The following is a 15690-nucleotide window of genomic DNA, read 5'->3' as shown; positions in this document are numbered from 1 at the left end:
TTGGCTACAGATCATGCTGAGGCACAATCTTGGTTGTGTTATTTATAGCTAACAAAATTATACTTCCGATCTTAACAGACTTTCATGTTTCAAACTCATCTAGTTGATAAGTGTGTTATGCTGTCAGCACCAAGCAATACCATTTCTTTTCATTCTATTCATGCATAGTAATTTTGTTTTACTGTGTTTGAAAAAGACTTAAAGGTGCAATGTGTACATTTTAGGATCTATTGACAGAAATGCAAATATACATAACTATGTTTTCAGTGGTGTATAAAGACCTTACATAATGAAACATTATGTGTTTATTTCCTTAGAATGAGCCATTTCTATCTACACCATGGGTCCCCTTATATGGAAGTTGCCATTTTGCATGTTTCTACAGTAGCCCTAAATGGACAAACTGCTCTACAGAGCGTGTTTGATTGACTAGCTTCTCTCTGCTGTCTCAGACGATGACATCTGTGTCCTGTATTGGCCACCGTAGCTTCTCTATATTGCAATTCGCAACCTCACCACTAGACGCCGCTAAACTTTACACACTGCACCTTTAAGAGCTTGTTTCGACCGCCTCTCTCCATTATTGTACACTAATTCCTTTTCACCATAAATGCCTGTCATATGTGACTATGATCATTTTGAAAGGCTATCAGAAAAAAAATAAAAAGTTTGTTGAGAAGCATTTAATCATCAGAGGTTTTGATCCATGGTACGAGTTTGGAGAGTTTCTTATTGCATGTTGTGTAATAAATATTTGTCAAACCAAATCACTGTAAATGTTACATTAATAAACCTAAATGAAGTACCATTTTTGGAAATGGCAAATAAAAATGCTTTATGAAAATGTTTTTGTGAATTTAAATGAAGAGCTAACTCTGTCTAGCTCTAAAAAAAGGGAGTGTTAGCAGATGGACGTCTCATATCTTTGCCTTAAAACTCTCATTCTGACAGTAAAGCTCCCACTGATTTCCTGAAATGTATTAGGCAAGGTTATGACTGAATTTCATGAGCAAATGCTGACGTGGAACTTGCTCACCGAAACCCACTCACGTTTATATATATATATCATGCTCCTATGAGACTGTAAGACTGATGACAGGTTATGTGTTTGTTACTTCATATGCTTGTCCCACTTCTCAAACTTTGTTTTAGCAATTTTCTGAGTTATTTTTCTCTCTTACACGCTAACGTTTTCAAAACAATCTGTAAGTTACATATAAGGGTCCCAGAACCCATAATCTTCCACTGTTGACCTGATTTAACCTCAAAAGGTTCTCCCACTGTAGAGAAGAGCGGGATAAGTTGAGCCATTTTTTTACTCATGTGGTCCTCAAGATAAGGGAAAATGAGGCAGAAGTACAATGAAAAGTAATTTCCGGATGTTTCCTATCAATTTAAATAATCCGAATGCATCTATGACAAAGGGTTTGAAAAATATAGCTTTTTATAAAAAAGTTTTCTCTTGGCTCAATTTACCCCAGGTTAGGGGTAAGTTGAGCCGAGTCAGTGGGTAAGTTGCTAATTTTAATTAGATAATTTACCTCTTTTAAAAACGAATTTAAAAAGTCACATTTCTTTTCTTTAAATTAACTTAAACAACATAAAACCAAGCAAATGTTTAAATGTTTAAGCACGTATCAAACTGCCACTGTTCATTTCGAAACACTTATGACGTAACAAAGCCTTGTTTACTGAAATCACGTGACTTTGGCAGTTTGAAACACGCTCCAAACCACTGATTCGAAACAAAAGATTTGTAAAGCTTCAAAACTTCATGAAGCAGTGTTTTGAAATCGCCAATCACTAGATATTGATCAGTGATGCGCGGGTCAATGTATAAACAACCCGCACCCGACCGACGTTTTCAACTAACCCGCCCGCAACTCGGACCGCAAAAAAAAGAAGAAGAAAATATTGTACCCGACCCGCTTCCTGACCCGCATTTTTTTAAAAGCAGTAAATGCTCATTGTAGCGTCATTGGGCCATAGACGTAAGAACCCCCCATCAGCCTCCCTGGCCAATAATATCCGGCCTGTGGAGGAGAGAAATATTTCAGGACCTGACGTGGTGCCCTCAGAGGTGCAGCGGCGAGAGCAGGCAGTTCTTGAGGCGGCCCATCATTTTCCATTTCAGCTGTCAGATGCATATTATTGATGAATGCGATGTTTATGTTTCGACCCTGCTTAAAGAATTAGCCTAATCAGCAGGTCAACTGAGAGAAGGCCCACTTTTGGAAAAGTGTGAAAGCCCTTAGGAGCGCAAACCGTTCTTTTTCTGAATGTTGTAGTGTTATGTAATAAAGGCTTGATTTATTCATTTATTTTGTTTCATTTTCTTAACAATTAAGATGCTGCATGTGTTTATCCAGTCTAATCGAAGTGCGCGTCTCTCCCCCGACTTTCCCAACAAAAATCCCGCCCCCTCTTAGAAAATACATAAAACTGACATTACTGAGCTATATGCGTTTAAAAGTAACGTAGCCTATTAAAATTGTATGATTTCATTGCTCAGTTCAACGTGTTGGGAAATCGGGCATTTTGTCCCGCGTCAGCATTTATTCAAAAGTTAATAACGCTCAACATTCAAAAGGTAAATAAGGATTTCTCATTTGTATTAGTAGGCTTGGCTATTTCGCCATGTGAATGCCCAATTGAAGCTCTCACAAGCACAAAATGCAGGGATAGAATATGTTAATAAAGTATTTATTAACGCATTTTAGACGAACAAAAACAGGTAGGCTAAGCCAAAGACTGAGGCTACAATAACCATAAATAAATGTTCACAAATACCCATGAAAGTAAAACTGAAACCTTTATTAAGTAAAACTGAAAATTACAAAGGTTTAATTGGCATCTTTATTTCAAACGACCCGACCGACCGCGACCCGAATATCATTAAAAATATTTTTGAATGACTCGTAACCGCGGGTGACCGCGGGTGACCGCAGGCACCCGCTCATTTTGGATCAACCTGCGCATCACTGATATTGATGAATAAAGACATTATTTTTGGCACACAAAAAGTATTCTCGTCACTTCGTAACATTAAGGTTGAACCACTGTAGTCACATGAACTGTTTTAAATACCTCTTTGGTAGCTTTTTGGGCATTTCTGGGCATTGTAAATTATCTTGCTGTCAATGGAGGCTTCACTGAGCCATCAGATTTTATCAAAAATATCTTAATTTGTGTTCTGAAGATGAATGAAGGTCTTACAGGTGTGGAACGACATGAGGGTGAGTAATTAATGACTGAATTTTCATTTTTGGGTGAACTATTCCTTTAATTTCACCTCACCTAAGAGATATCCCCATTAGATACCCAATCTTTCCTATTCCTTATCCCAAAGGTCACTGTCACATTCATGTCTTGTTCTGTTCCAGATTTGTTCTCTTTTCATTATCACCATTTGTCCTAGTTCTCATTTATTATTAGTTGTCATGGTTGATTAGTTACACACCTGTTCCTGTTTCATTGATTATCATCCTTTGTGTATATAAGCCCTATGTTTCTTCTGTTCATTGTCTTGAGTGAACGTTTGTTTTGTTGTGATATTCTAGGAGTTTTTATGAAAGTTTATACTGTTAATGATCATTCTGAGTTACAAATCTTTTATTTGGATTATCCACACGCTTTACCGTGACAGAACACAAGACCGAGAGAAGATTTAAACAGCAGATAAAAGTTGGATATACCTGCTGTTCGCCTATACTCTTGCTTGAGGATATTGGATTGATTTTGGTTGATAATGAATTTAGAAAGTAATTAGTAATAATTAATGCAATACTATATAGTGAGAGTAATTAGTACAATAATCTAATTACACTGTTGAAGATTTTTTGGAGTAACCCAACACTGGTCAGGATTGCTAAGTAAAAGTTTGCAACAAGAAACATCCTGACAAGTAAGAAATGTAGTTCAATCTGGATATTTGAACACAAATAGTGCAGGAAAGTGTCCAAGCATAAAATATTGCTCCTGCATGTGAATTGCAAATTTTAATAATTTGAAAGCTGTTAAAAAAAAAAAAAAATGTTCAGAGAGCATGAATTGTTGAACAGCAAAGGTTACTGTGGAGTGCTAATAAATTGCATGTCAAAAATGTTTTGTTTCACATCGAGTCCCATAAATTACTGAAGCAAAGACTGAAAGACAAATTGGAAGAGTAACGAAAGCCAATAATATGGCTGGTGGAGAAACTAATCCATTAAGACCTGAGGGACAGAGAGAGTCTCATAAGGGACCTGGAAGCTCTATCTATTGAAATGGAAATTAAGGGAGATAGGAAAATGTGTCATGTCATTTTAGCAGAGAAAAGCAGAAAGCATTTCACTTCTGCCTCTTCATTTGTGTGTTTGTGTGTGTTCTGCTGTGGTTTAACCAATGGAGTTTTAATGGCATATGTAGGACAACGTGAACACAATTCCACTGTTACATGAAGCATAGAAAAATAGTACTAAAAATTAACAATGCATACTTTCTGTAGATCATAAACATAATAAAACAATCACAAATATCAATAAACACTCACATTATCCTCCTCATATCAGCAGTTCTTATAAAACGCTATACATTTAACAGATTCATTCTCCCTCGGTCAGAGATTTCATTTATTTGATCACTGGCTGTTCATATAAAAAGATACTAATATATCTGAGTTCATTAATTGCAAACACTCCCATCATCTGATTTTATAACCATCTTGAAATTATGACTCATTCTTATTCATTATGCAAATGTTAAACAATTTTAGAACTAGTACAACATCAAAAATTTAAACATCTAACAAAATTAAGTAGAATACTAGATGTTCTGCATGTAAAATGCAGCATTTTCCATGAACCAAACATCTTTAGATATGATAAAAGATATGTTGTGTGTGTATAAAATGGATCAGAGAAGCTAATCTAAATAACTGTTGAATAAATTTAATGTCCAAGAAGAATCCTCTAGTTTAGCACCCCATCAATACGTATATGTAAACAGTTCAATTTTCTACCATGTTTATTATTCTTCTTCTTTTTTTTTTTTTTTCATTAATGTTCTGTAACCGAAGTTAGTAAACTGCTAAAACACAGTAATGAGCTGCTTCCATATTTGAATTGTAGCCTACTGTAATCATGCAATGCAAAATGGTCCTCTGTGGATGCAAATTATTGTAATTTCACATGAAAATCCTTTATAAGAAACTTCAGTTTAGATATAAGATCTATTATTCAATCATAATGAAATGTTTAGACCTGACAAGATGTGCTTCCCCTGTTTTTACATCCTTTATAAAAGTGGTGGTAGTTCATTCTGAGAGGTGTTTAGAGCTCACAAGATGCACTACAGCTATCTTTACATCCTTTATTGAGGTTTTTACATCTTTTTTTAAGGTGGTAGTTCATTCTGAGAAAGAAGCTCATATTGTTAGATTAACATGACAGCTTAAACTACTGATAGCACATCCTCAGCATTTAGGACAGATCGCCAGAACACCGGCAAGAAGCCGAAGGCATTACCTGCTGAGCTGGCTTTACCGTAAGAGGAGAGAAAACACTGGACTTCAAGCGTCCTGTATAGGAGAATTCCGCAGCTTTATGTAGGATTTTTAATGTCACATTCAAATTTTAGAATGCACTTGGAATTTAAAGTGTTTTATCTTCATTAATTGCCATGATGTAAATGAGAGTGACTGCGAACGAGCTGTTCACTTGTATGCTCTTGTTACATATTGGGTAATGATTTTTTTTATTATTATTGAACATGATAAACATCATAATGGTAGCCTATTCAAATAAATGAACAATAAAGCAAGGCACTTGGGGAGAAAAATAAAAAAGGAGGCCTACACTCTAAAAAATGCTGGGTTAAAAACAACCCAAGTTGGGTTGAAAATGGACAAACCCAGCGATTGGGTTGTTTTAACCCAGCGGTTGGGTTAAATGTTTGCCCAACCTGCTGGGTAGTTTTATTTAAACCAACTATTATTTAAAAATTGCTATATGGCTAGCTTAAAATGAACCCAAAATAGTTGGGAAATTAAAAACCAGATGCAATTAGAGACAACAATAATAGACAAAAGGTGAATGTTTATTAATAAGCTTTAATATTTTATTAATATAAATTTAATAGTTTATTAATATAAATTTATTAATAAGCAATTTAATAAATGTTTTTTGTTTAATAATTATTCATTGAACATTAATAAATGTTCATTTCCAACGGTTAATTTTAATTAAGCAATACAGTAATTTTCAAACAATAGTTGAGTTAAATAAAACTATCCAGCATGTTGGGTAAACATTTAACCCTACCGCTGGGTTAAAACAACCCAATTGCTGGGTTTGTCCATTTTCAACCCAACTTGGGTTGTTTTTAACCCAGCATTTTTTAGAGTGTATACAAATTAAAAAGAGGGGTCTTGTCATTCATCTTCCAGTAAATGAAAGTCTCTTATAATTCATATTTAAATAAGAAATAATTACAAATAAAATTAATTACAGAGAAATAAAGTTTTGTATTCATACACTTACATTTAAAGATTTTTCCCAGAATCAAAGCTATATTTAAAAAATCTTTTTCTTTTTTTTTTCTCATCCAACAACGTTCAATATAGAATCAAATGTAAGCAATGATTGGACCTTTGTTTCCAATCAATAATGCATCTTCCTAGTAATTATTTGAACACATAAAAGAAAAGATGATCAGACGTCAACAGGACAAAAAATAGGCCTGCATTTGATTTGTTCAAACAGTTAAATCCTAAAAGTCTTAAAAATCCACTCAAAGGGTGCATACCATTAAATATTTTGTGAGTATTTACTTTCGAAGCCACTGGAAATCTAGCTAATGGATTCACGATTCAGTTGTGCATCAAATTCGAAGACTGAAACTAAGTGTTATATAACAGTTTATAATATGATAAAAAATGGGTAACACTTGAGGAGGGAACACATATTTACTAGTTGCTTATTAGTATGCATACTACTAGCTGTTCATTAGTAAAGCACGTATTAATGCCTTATTCTTCATGACCATATTCTAGGTCACTTAACCCATACCTAAACATAACCTCTACAACAACTACCTTACTATCAATAAGCAGTAATTAGGACTATATTGAGGTAAAACACCTAGTTTATAGTAAATGTGTGTTCCCTAATCTAAAATGATGAACAACTGCAAGATAAAAAGTAATAAATGCATTTAAATCATCAACCATAAACAAGAGGATGAATATAATGGTGATGAGCCAAAGCCTGGAAACTGGACATCACAAGGAAATGGCCTCTGCCTCTTAATGAAATGAAATGTAATTAAGCATCAATCGAAGGACGCCTGTAGCAGCGTGTCATAGGAAGTGGCAAAGTGAGACATCCTGGAGCCTGCTGAGGTGAATCACCGGAGACGGGTGAGGACAGCTGCCACCAGCCAGACTGGAGGCTCCTTCAGTGGACACGGAGGACGGGCGTGCTGTGAAAGTCTGTCACAGCGGAGAAAGATTAATGACGGGGCTGTACCTAATCTCACTGGCAAACTATTCCCTGCTGACTGGACACGGCTCCAAGTCTACAGACTACTGCTGACCCTCCACCACACTGCCATCTCAGAGAAATCACCACTTCAGCATTTATTAAGATTTGAAGAACAAAGATCAGAATAGCTGAACATGATTTCACCAAGTAGAATAAGTTTCTGGATCAACATCCTTGTTGATCCTGGAACAACTTTCCAATCAATCAGATTTGAGGGATTTTACAACAAGGGCTTCTACATCGTTCTTATTCACCTTTCATTTCCCTCTGATTTTAGGGATAATGGGTAGGGTTAGGTTTAAGGGTTATGTTTTTGGACAGGAATGTTTTTCCAGGATCAACTAAAGGTGTTGATTCAGGAGCATGTATTACTTGGCAAAATCATTAGCAAAATGATTTTTATCACTACAGTGGACAGCTAATTAAAAAAGCATTTTCTTGCTTATGGGTTTTGATGGCATAGTTGCACATCAACCACTACAGTGGACACTAGTGCATCATTCTATACACTGCCACCAAGTGGTAAGCCTTTGTATGTGGAATTTTTGTTTCCTCCCAAGATGGCCGACGGCTAGTCAGAAATGCCATGTTTCTCCAGAATATCCATCCATTCTTCTATCCAAAGAGAATCTTGAAGGTAAAAAAAATGTAATATCCAAGGAGTCATTTCATTATTAAATTTCCAAATATTGATGAAGCCTTGATTTCACCGAATCGTAGGAGGTGTTGTCTTCATGTCTACAGCCAGTGGAAAATAATCCGACAGGACTCAGGCAGAAATCATATCAAAGTCCCTTTAAGACAAGTCATTTCACTCGGTGGCCATCTTTGAAATGCCTCTCGGGCATCCTGGGCATCATGCAATCTCTTTGAATGGAGAAACATCAAATTCTCCAAAAACTGTTTGCCAACCTTACGATTAAATTTCATATTTGAAATCACCAATGAAATCTAAAAACCACCAGCTCATAAATTTAGTTTCTAAACGCTCGAATCATGACAAAAAACAGTATTTTTCAGGCTGGATCAAGCTAATGCGCATGCGCAGACCTAAATGCGCGTCTCTTTGGAGGCGCGCGTCTGACTGTTTCTACAGAAACCGGTGAATCTAACGGCCGCTGAAGTGACGCGATGACTTTACCAGTCGGTGATTGGCTCTTAATTAGAAGGCGGAACTTATTCCGCCATATTGAATCTCCCATTCAAAACAATACGAGTGACACGTCTTGTGTTATTCTATAGTCTTTGATCATATGCATGAAGGAGCTAATGTATTAAAGCTTTATTAACATTACTGTAGTATGAAGCAGGGTGTGGCTGAAATCTGCTGGAGCGTTTGCTAATGAGAGACGAGCGCGACACGCGGCTCGAGAGCAGTGGAGTTTTTATTATGGCGCAGACGGGCTCTTTCGCTGAGTGTGTGGAGTAAAGCAGCGCTGTTTATCATATTAGATACATTTGTGTGTTGAAAGTTATAATGCTATTCAGCGTTCATTCGGCGGCTGCTATGAATGCGGCTGCACACTGCAGTGAGCTAGATCGATATTAGGCATGGTAAAACATAATTGTGGTAAATCAAGATTTAAACAGTAAGACTTACTGTGTTGAGCTATATAACATGATTAGTATTCTGTCGATGAATGTATCCAAACAGTTGCTCGCCGGTCTAATAAAACATGTAATATATTAGAGTATCTTTGGTGTTTACATGGTTTCAAGGGTAACAAAGGTATGACGTCATAGATAGTCGACGCACGGTCCGTGTCCTGGTTAAAATTGCTTATTTCTCTGGATTTAAACATTCCTGGAAACATTTGGGACAATGTAAGTACAAAAGTCAACTATATATATAATTCCCAAAAATCGTACATATTGTGCCTTTAAATTGGACATCATGCATCACTAGCTATATTTCGTGTACAAATCATACTGTTGCTCTTGAAAATGCTTGAAAAAAAAAGTTACCTGCATGATTATGTAATGCATGTTACTTGTAATAAGTTAATTTACTCATTACATCAAAAATGTAATCTAATCCCGTAATGCACGTTACTTGTAATGTGTTACTCCCAACACTGCTTATTTCAGATGAGACTTTAAAAACATCTGATTGCTAGTAGTAGCAACTTGTATGAAGTTCTTCTGTCTGGTAGTTGCAATTTAATTGAAGCTGTATTATATATTTTTTTGTATATATTTTATAGTTTTCACATCATTTTATTCCTTGGTTTGTTAAATAAACACAGTATTACTATGTTTTACAGCATCTCTTCAGTTAAAAACAAACGCATACTGTCTACTAAGTGGACATCTGAAAAATAAAAAGTTCATGGCTTGTTTATGCCCTAAGAGCATTAAAAAAATCTTGACAGTGGTTATAAATCATGCATGAAAGGGTTAATATTTTCCAGCAAAGGATTTTGAGTTTACCATAAAATCATAAACACACAAAACATGTCATATGGATTTTAAGTCAACCATACTTTATGAAACAATTTTCATTAAAAAATACGTTTATTTCTGTAAAAAAAAAAAGAAAAAAGAGGTAAACATAAAAATTCCTGTAATAGACAGCAATGCCATGCCTTGCCTCTTTGAGCTTATGATGCCCTCTGCTGGTCACTTATAAAACTAGAGATACGAGACATGCGTTTGAACAAAAGAATGTCAAGATTCCTAAAGGCAAAATCCACATTTCCCCCCCCAAAATGGTCAACAGCATGCTCTGAAAGTGAAATGATTTTCAAGTCCTCTACTCAGATGTGATAACACCACTCAGACCAGACCACTAATCCATGTCTTTCCATCAATTTTTGGAAAAAGACTAACATTCTTATGTTCTAAAAATGAGCTGCAGGCTGTAGTTATTTATACTTGTGATTTAGACCTTGATCATTCAGGAACACATCAAGAAATATGAGAGCAGAACACCACAGTATCTTTGAACTATTTACAGCATTTGCTTCAAAATAAGTTGAAATCCAATACAAAGTAAGTCAATCGAACAAACTATTCATTAAACCTCAAAAGAGGCCGGAATAAGCTTGGGGGAAAAACACTGGTCCTCAAGAGTCATTGGGAAGTCCAAAGAGCTTGACGGTCCCTGCCTCTCGGTTGCTGTCATATTTGCCCTCTTTGTCGTCGCAGGCATACGCCAGCAGCGGTCTCTTCGGATGCCACGCTACAGTGAAGGTTGGAGACTCGCACTGAATCTCCCACAGCTTCTCACCTACAGCAATGACACCAAACATGAATCAGCGGGTAAAACACAATTCAAGCTTTCATGATCATTTCAAAATGCTTCTGCTCACCTGTCTCTACTTCAGCAATGTCAATGAAATGGTCCTCCGAGGCAGACGCCAGCATTTTACCGTCATGACTGAAACTAAGCGTCCGCACAGGCCAGTCTAGTCTATAGGATTCAAGATATTATAAAAACATCACTTTATACAATATAAGATTAAAACATATTACAATGTGTTTGCCTGTCAACAATTAACAATCAATATAATAATGTGATATTTTGCGTGGGGATATTGTAACGATACACAATACATAGTTTTACCATAAGCTATGTGCTCATAATGCAGAAAAATAATAATTTGATAATTGTTCTTTGTAAAATTGCTTATAACAAATATATTGAATTGTGTGCAAACATTATTGGACAACTGTAATTTCTATTAAAAACATGAGGGAATATATTAAACGTGAAATGAACAGACTGAGAACTTTATTGTATATGATTAAAAACTTGGACAAAGTATTCTTTTGGGGACATTTGTAAGTTAAAGTAAAAAGGTAATAAATCATTATATATTTTGTAACAACATTAATTGCATTAAATCATTTAAATGTTTCAGTTTTGTTTGGTCCATAGATAATCATAAACTAAATATACCATAACATCAGCCCAGTGTTATTTCAGTTTTATTAATATACTATACTGTATATTACTGATATACATTATTAACATTTTAAATTAGCTTTTATTTTTTATATTTTCTGATTTCACTTTTTTTATATTATATATATATATATATATATATATATATATATATATATATATATATATATAAAAATGTTATATATATTAAAAATTGTATATATATTTATACATATATATATTTATTTCTTTTTTCTGTATGTTTGTGTAAAATATATATATAAATACATACAAAAAAAAAAAAATATATATATATATATATAACATAATATATTTTATTTCAGATTTATTTCAATTCACTTTTTTGTTATATATAAACCAGACTGCATCAACTGACCTAGAAAAGAAATAATGAGATACTAAGTCAAATCTATGACAGAATTTTTAGTCAAAACTAAAAATTATGATTTAAAAATCAAAATTACGATCATCTGACCTGGAGAAGCAGCGAACACACACCAGCTCCTCCACATCCCACAGGCTGACCAGGGCATCTGCACTTCCTGTGGCAAAATACTTGCCAGTGGGATCGAATTTAATGCAGATGCAGTTGGACGGATGGGCATTAATGGACTGTATGAGCTTGAGATCAGGGTAGCTGGAACAGAGACAGAAACATGATATTTGATTTCCCATTATAAAATCACCCAAACGTCCTGCTCCACACACCAGCAGCCCATCACAACTACAGATAAACATACCTTAATATATTGATACAGCCGTTGCCGTTTGTCAGGAAGAACATGTCATTGTCATTATTCCAGGAGATCTCATTGACCTCAAACTTGAACTGCTCCTCAGCACGTGGACGGTGCGTCTTGGCATCGATGAAGGTCACAACATCATCCTTGTTGCCTACAGCAATGGTCTGACCATCAGGACTCCAACATATGTTGATATTCTCCCCTAAAAGATGTCAGTCAGTATCCCACAGATAAATAAATCTCATGAAAACAAAAAGATGACAGGTTTAGAGCTTCACCTTTCGTGCTGACTGTAGCCATGCATTTGGTGGTCCGGACGTCCCAGATGCGGATGGTCTTGTCTCCAGATGCGGTGACGAAGAGATCAGGGTTGGTGGGATGCCAGCACAGCTGATCCACACTGTCTCCATGTCCACGGTAATTGTTTTCCTTCACCTGATACAAGCAATATAGGTTCAAAGGTGAGCAAGATCATGTCTAATAAAACAAACAAACACAGCCAGCCTAAAGCTATCTGAATTACAGCAGTTACAGTTATCATGTGGTATTACTTAAAGGATTAGTCCACTTTTAAATAAACTTTTCCTGATAATTTATTCACCCCCATGTCATCCAAGATGTTCATGTCTTTCTTCAGTCGAAAAGAAATGAAGGTTTTTGAGGAAAAAATTCCAGGATTATTCTCCTTATAGTGGACTTTAATGGTCTCCAAACGGTCAAAATTACAGTTTCAGTGCAGCTTCAAAGAGCTTTAAACGATACCAGACGAGGAATAAGTGTCTTATCTAGTAAAATGATCGGTCATTTTCTAAAAAACACAACTGTATATGCTTTATAAACACAAATGATCACCTTGCGCTTGCTTCCGCTTTATGCATTTTTAAAAAAGATTATGCTGTATGAAGGGTTCTAAATTAACTTTTTTGATCACCAGCCAATCAGAATTTCCACTAGCCACATTTTTTTCCAGTGAAAATAAGAGAAATTATGAGTGCCACTGAATGCATTTGATCATTTAATTAACATTGTTGGCATGAAAAACACATATAAAGTACAATGCATACAACAAAATATGCACAGAAAGTGCAAACATTTAATCTATCATTTGAATCATATCCTTTTCTGCCTCAACTTTAAAAATATTAGTTCCCATCACGAAATTTACTTTTTTTCTTTCGCCAATCCTGACAAAACATGACAACATTTTCATGAGCCTACATTTCGTGCGCGCAGCCAATGGGTGTATGAAACGTCATCGCGTAGCATTACGCCACAGTGTTCATGGGAAATGTAGGAAGTGCTGTCAGGGGGATAAATGACCGAGAACAGAGCCTCATGCATCACCGGCCAAACTGACTAGCAAGTTTTTATTAACACCCGCAAAAATTAATTTTAACCCGCATTTGGCATTGGGTGTTAATTTAGAACCCTGGCTGTATGTCCTACATCTTCCCTATTCAACTTACGGAAAAAAATTTAATTGGCGCTGCATTCGTTCCGTAGGTAGAATAGGGAAGGCGTAGGACATTCAGCGTAGGCTTTTTGAAGAATACGGAAAGCGGAAGAACGTGCACGGTGTTCATTTGTGTTTATAAAGCATATACAGTTGTATTTTTTTTTTTTTTTTAAATGACCGATCGTTTCACTAGATAAGACCCTTATCCCTCGTCTGGTATCGTTTAAAGCTCTTTGAAGCTGCACTGAAACTGTCATTTTGACCTTCAACCGGCCATTGAAGTCCATTATAAGGAAAATAATCCTGGAATGTTTTCATCAAAAACCTTCATTGACATGAACATCTTGGATGACATGGGGGTGAGTAAATTATCAGGAAAATGTTATTTAAAAGTGAACTAATCCTTTAATTACAGGCTAATCAAAGTGACAGAAATCTTGAAGATCGGTTATCATGGATTTTGTTTGTAATATAAAGAACTCTAACTGCTGAAATGTCGTTTAAATATTAATAATAACTTATTATTACTATTTGAACGACATTTCACGATAACTGACTTGTATATTTCCGTGTATACTGCAGATGATGGAGATGATAAACCTCACCAGTCGGTCTTTTTCCAGGACAAACACACTGGCGGTTTTGTCAAATGATCCAGACGCCAGACGTTTTCCATCGCAGCTCCAGGCCACCGAATGAACTTTAGCACTGTGAGCTGGGAACTCTCTGCTTTTATTGTTATTCCTGAAAACCTCCTGCATCTCCTGATAGTACGAGGACGCCATGTTAGCTTGTCATTCGCCGCTTATTTCAGCTGCATCTTTAGTTACTTACTGCCACCCAGCGTACGGGAGTGACATGACATACTAAATCATGTTAAAAGAACAAACTGGTATTTGAAAAACTGATATTATTATGGAAGCCAATTTTCCTCTACATATCATGCTTTGATAAATCATAATTATGATTAATAAGTCATAATAATGACATGATTCCAGCTCTGAATCAACATACACAACTGCCAAATTTTCTATATATTTTTAATCATTATGATCCCTTGTAATAATTGCTTTAATGAGATCATTGTTAAATGATGTTAGCTAACTGCATGATTTATATTTATAACATATAAACATTATTTTGATAGTCAACTCTGATAATTGTTCTAAACTGTAGTGTAGAAAACATGCATTTTCTGTAAAGCTGCTTTGAAATGATATGTATTCCCACATTAAAAAAATACTACTATAGTAAATACTAGTGTTTTTGAACCCTACTATAGTAAATTGTAGTAGTATACTGTATATATTATAGTATTTACAACACTTTGTTAATGAATGCTACAGCATACTGTAGTATTAACTATAGTGAACTGATCAACTGTAATAAATAGTATACTTTAGTTTTTACCACAGTAAACAGTAGTATTGGAGTTTAATATACCCTATAGTTGTAGAAAACTTATAAAAGTAATTTGTTTATATCATAATTGTTATATTACCACAGCAACTATAGAATTACAACAACAAATTAATTCAATTAGCCTACTTTAATATAGTATGGTTTAAAAACACTAGTATTTATTATAAATTACTATAGTATTTTTATGGAAAGCGCTATACAAATAAAAGTGAATTGATGTGAATTGAACATAAAAGTCGACATTATGAGATAAAAATTAATTAAAAAGATGACATAAATAGTCATTATTATGAGAATAAGTTGGAATTATGAGATAAAAAGTTATGATTCTGACATAAAACGTCTATTATGAGAATAAAAATCAACTTTTTATTTCCTAATTACTTTTTAATCTCATAAATTGCATCCCAAATGACACACTATACACTATGTACTTATGCACTACTCATCCATGTAGTGCGTGAATTGTATAAAACCATATAAAAACTAAAACCTATACAATTGTAAACTAAAAACGTAAAACTTTTTATGCATTTTAGCCGTTCATTACATGACAACAGCGTTTTGTGGGCCTGAAAACGCTAACTTTTGAAAATAGGTTTCAAAGTGCACATTTTTGAAAACAATACCATTATTATCTCT

General features: G+C 35.0%; 1 protein-coding gene across 1 annotated transcript; it reads right to left on the bottom strand.

The window, feature by feature from the left end:
- Positions 1 to 9748: 9748 nt before the first annotated feature.
- Positions 9749 to 14432, bottom strand: thoc3 (THO complex 3). The gene is made up of 6 exons (XM_067366504.1): positions 14232 to 14432; positions 12449 to 12605; positions 12168 to 12372; positions 11903 to 12064; positions 10832 to 10932; positions 9749 to 10749 (listed from the first exon to the last, which is right to left on the bottom strand). Exons 1-6 carry the CDS (start codon positions 14409 to 14411, stop codon positions 10586 to 10588), a joined length of 969 nt encoding a protein of 322 aa, XP_067222605.1. The 5' UTR covers positions 14412 to 14432; the 3' UTR covers positions 9749 to 10585.
- Between the last annotated feature and the right edge of the window lie 1258 nt (positions 14433 to 15690).

Source organism: Chanodichthys erythropterus, chromosome 1 (assembly GCF_024489055.1).
Source record: "Chanodichthys erythropterus isolate Z2021 chromosome 1, ASM2448905v1, whole genome shotgun sequence".
Lineage (NCBI taxonomy): Eukaryota > Metazoa > Chordata > Actinopteri > Cypriniformes > Xenocyprididae > Chanodichthys > Chanodichthys erythropterus.
Note: the sequence above shows the minus strand (reverse complement) of the source record. Positions and strands in the feature narration are given on the sequence as shown.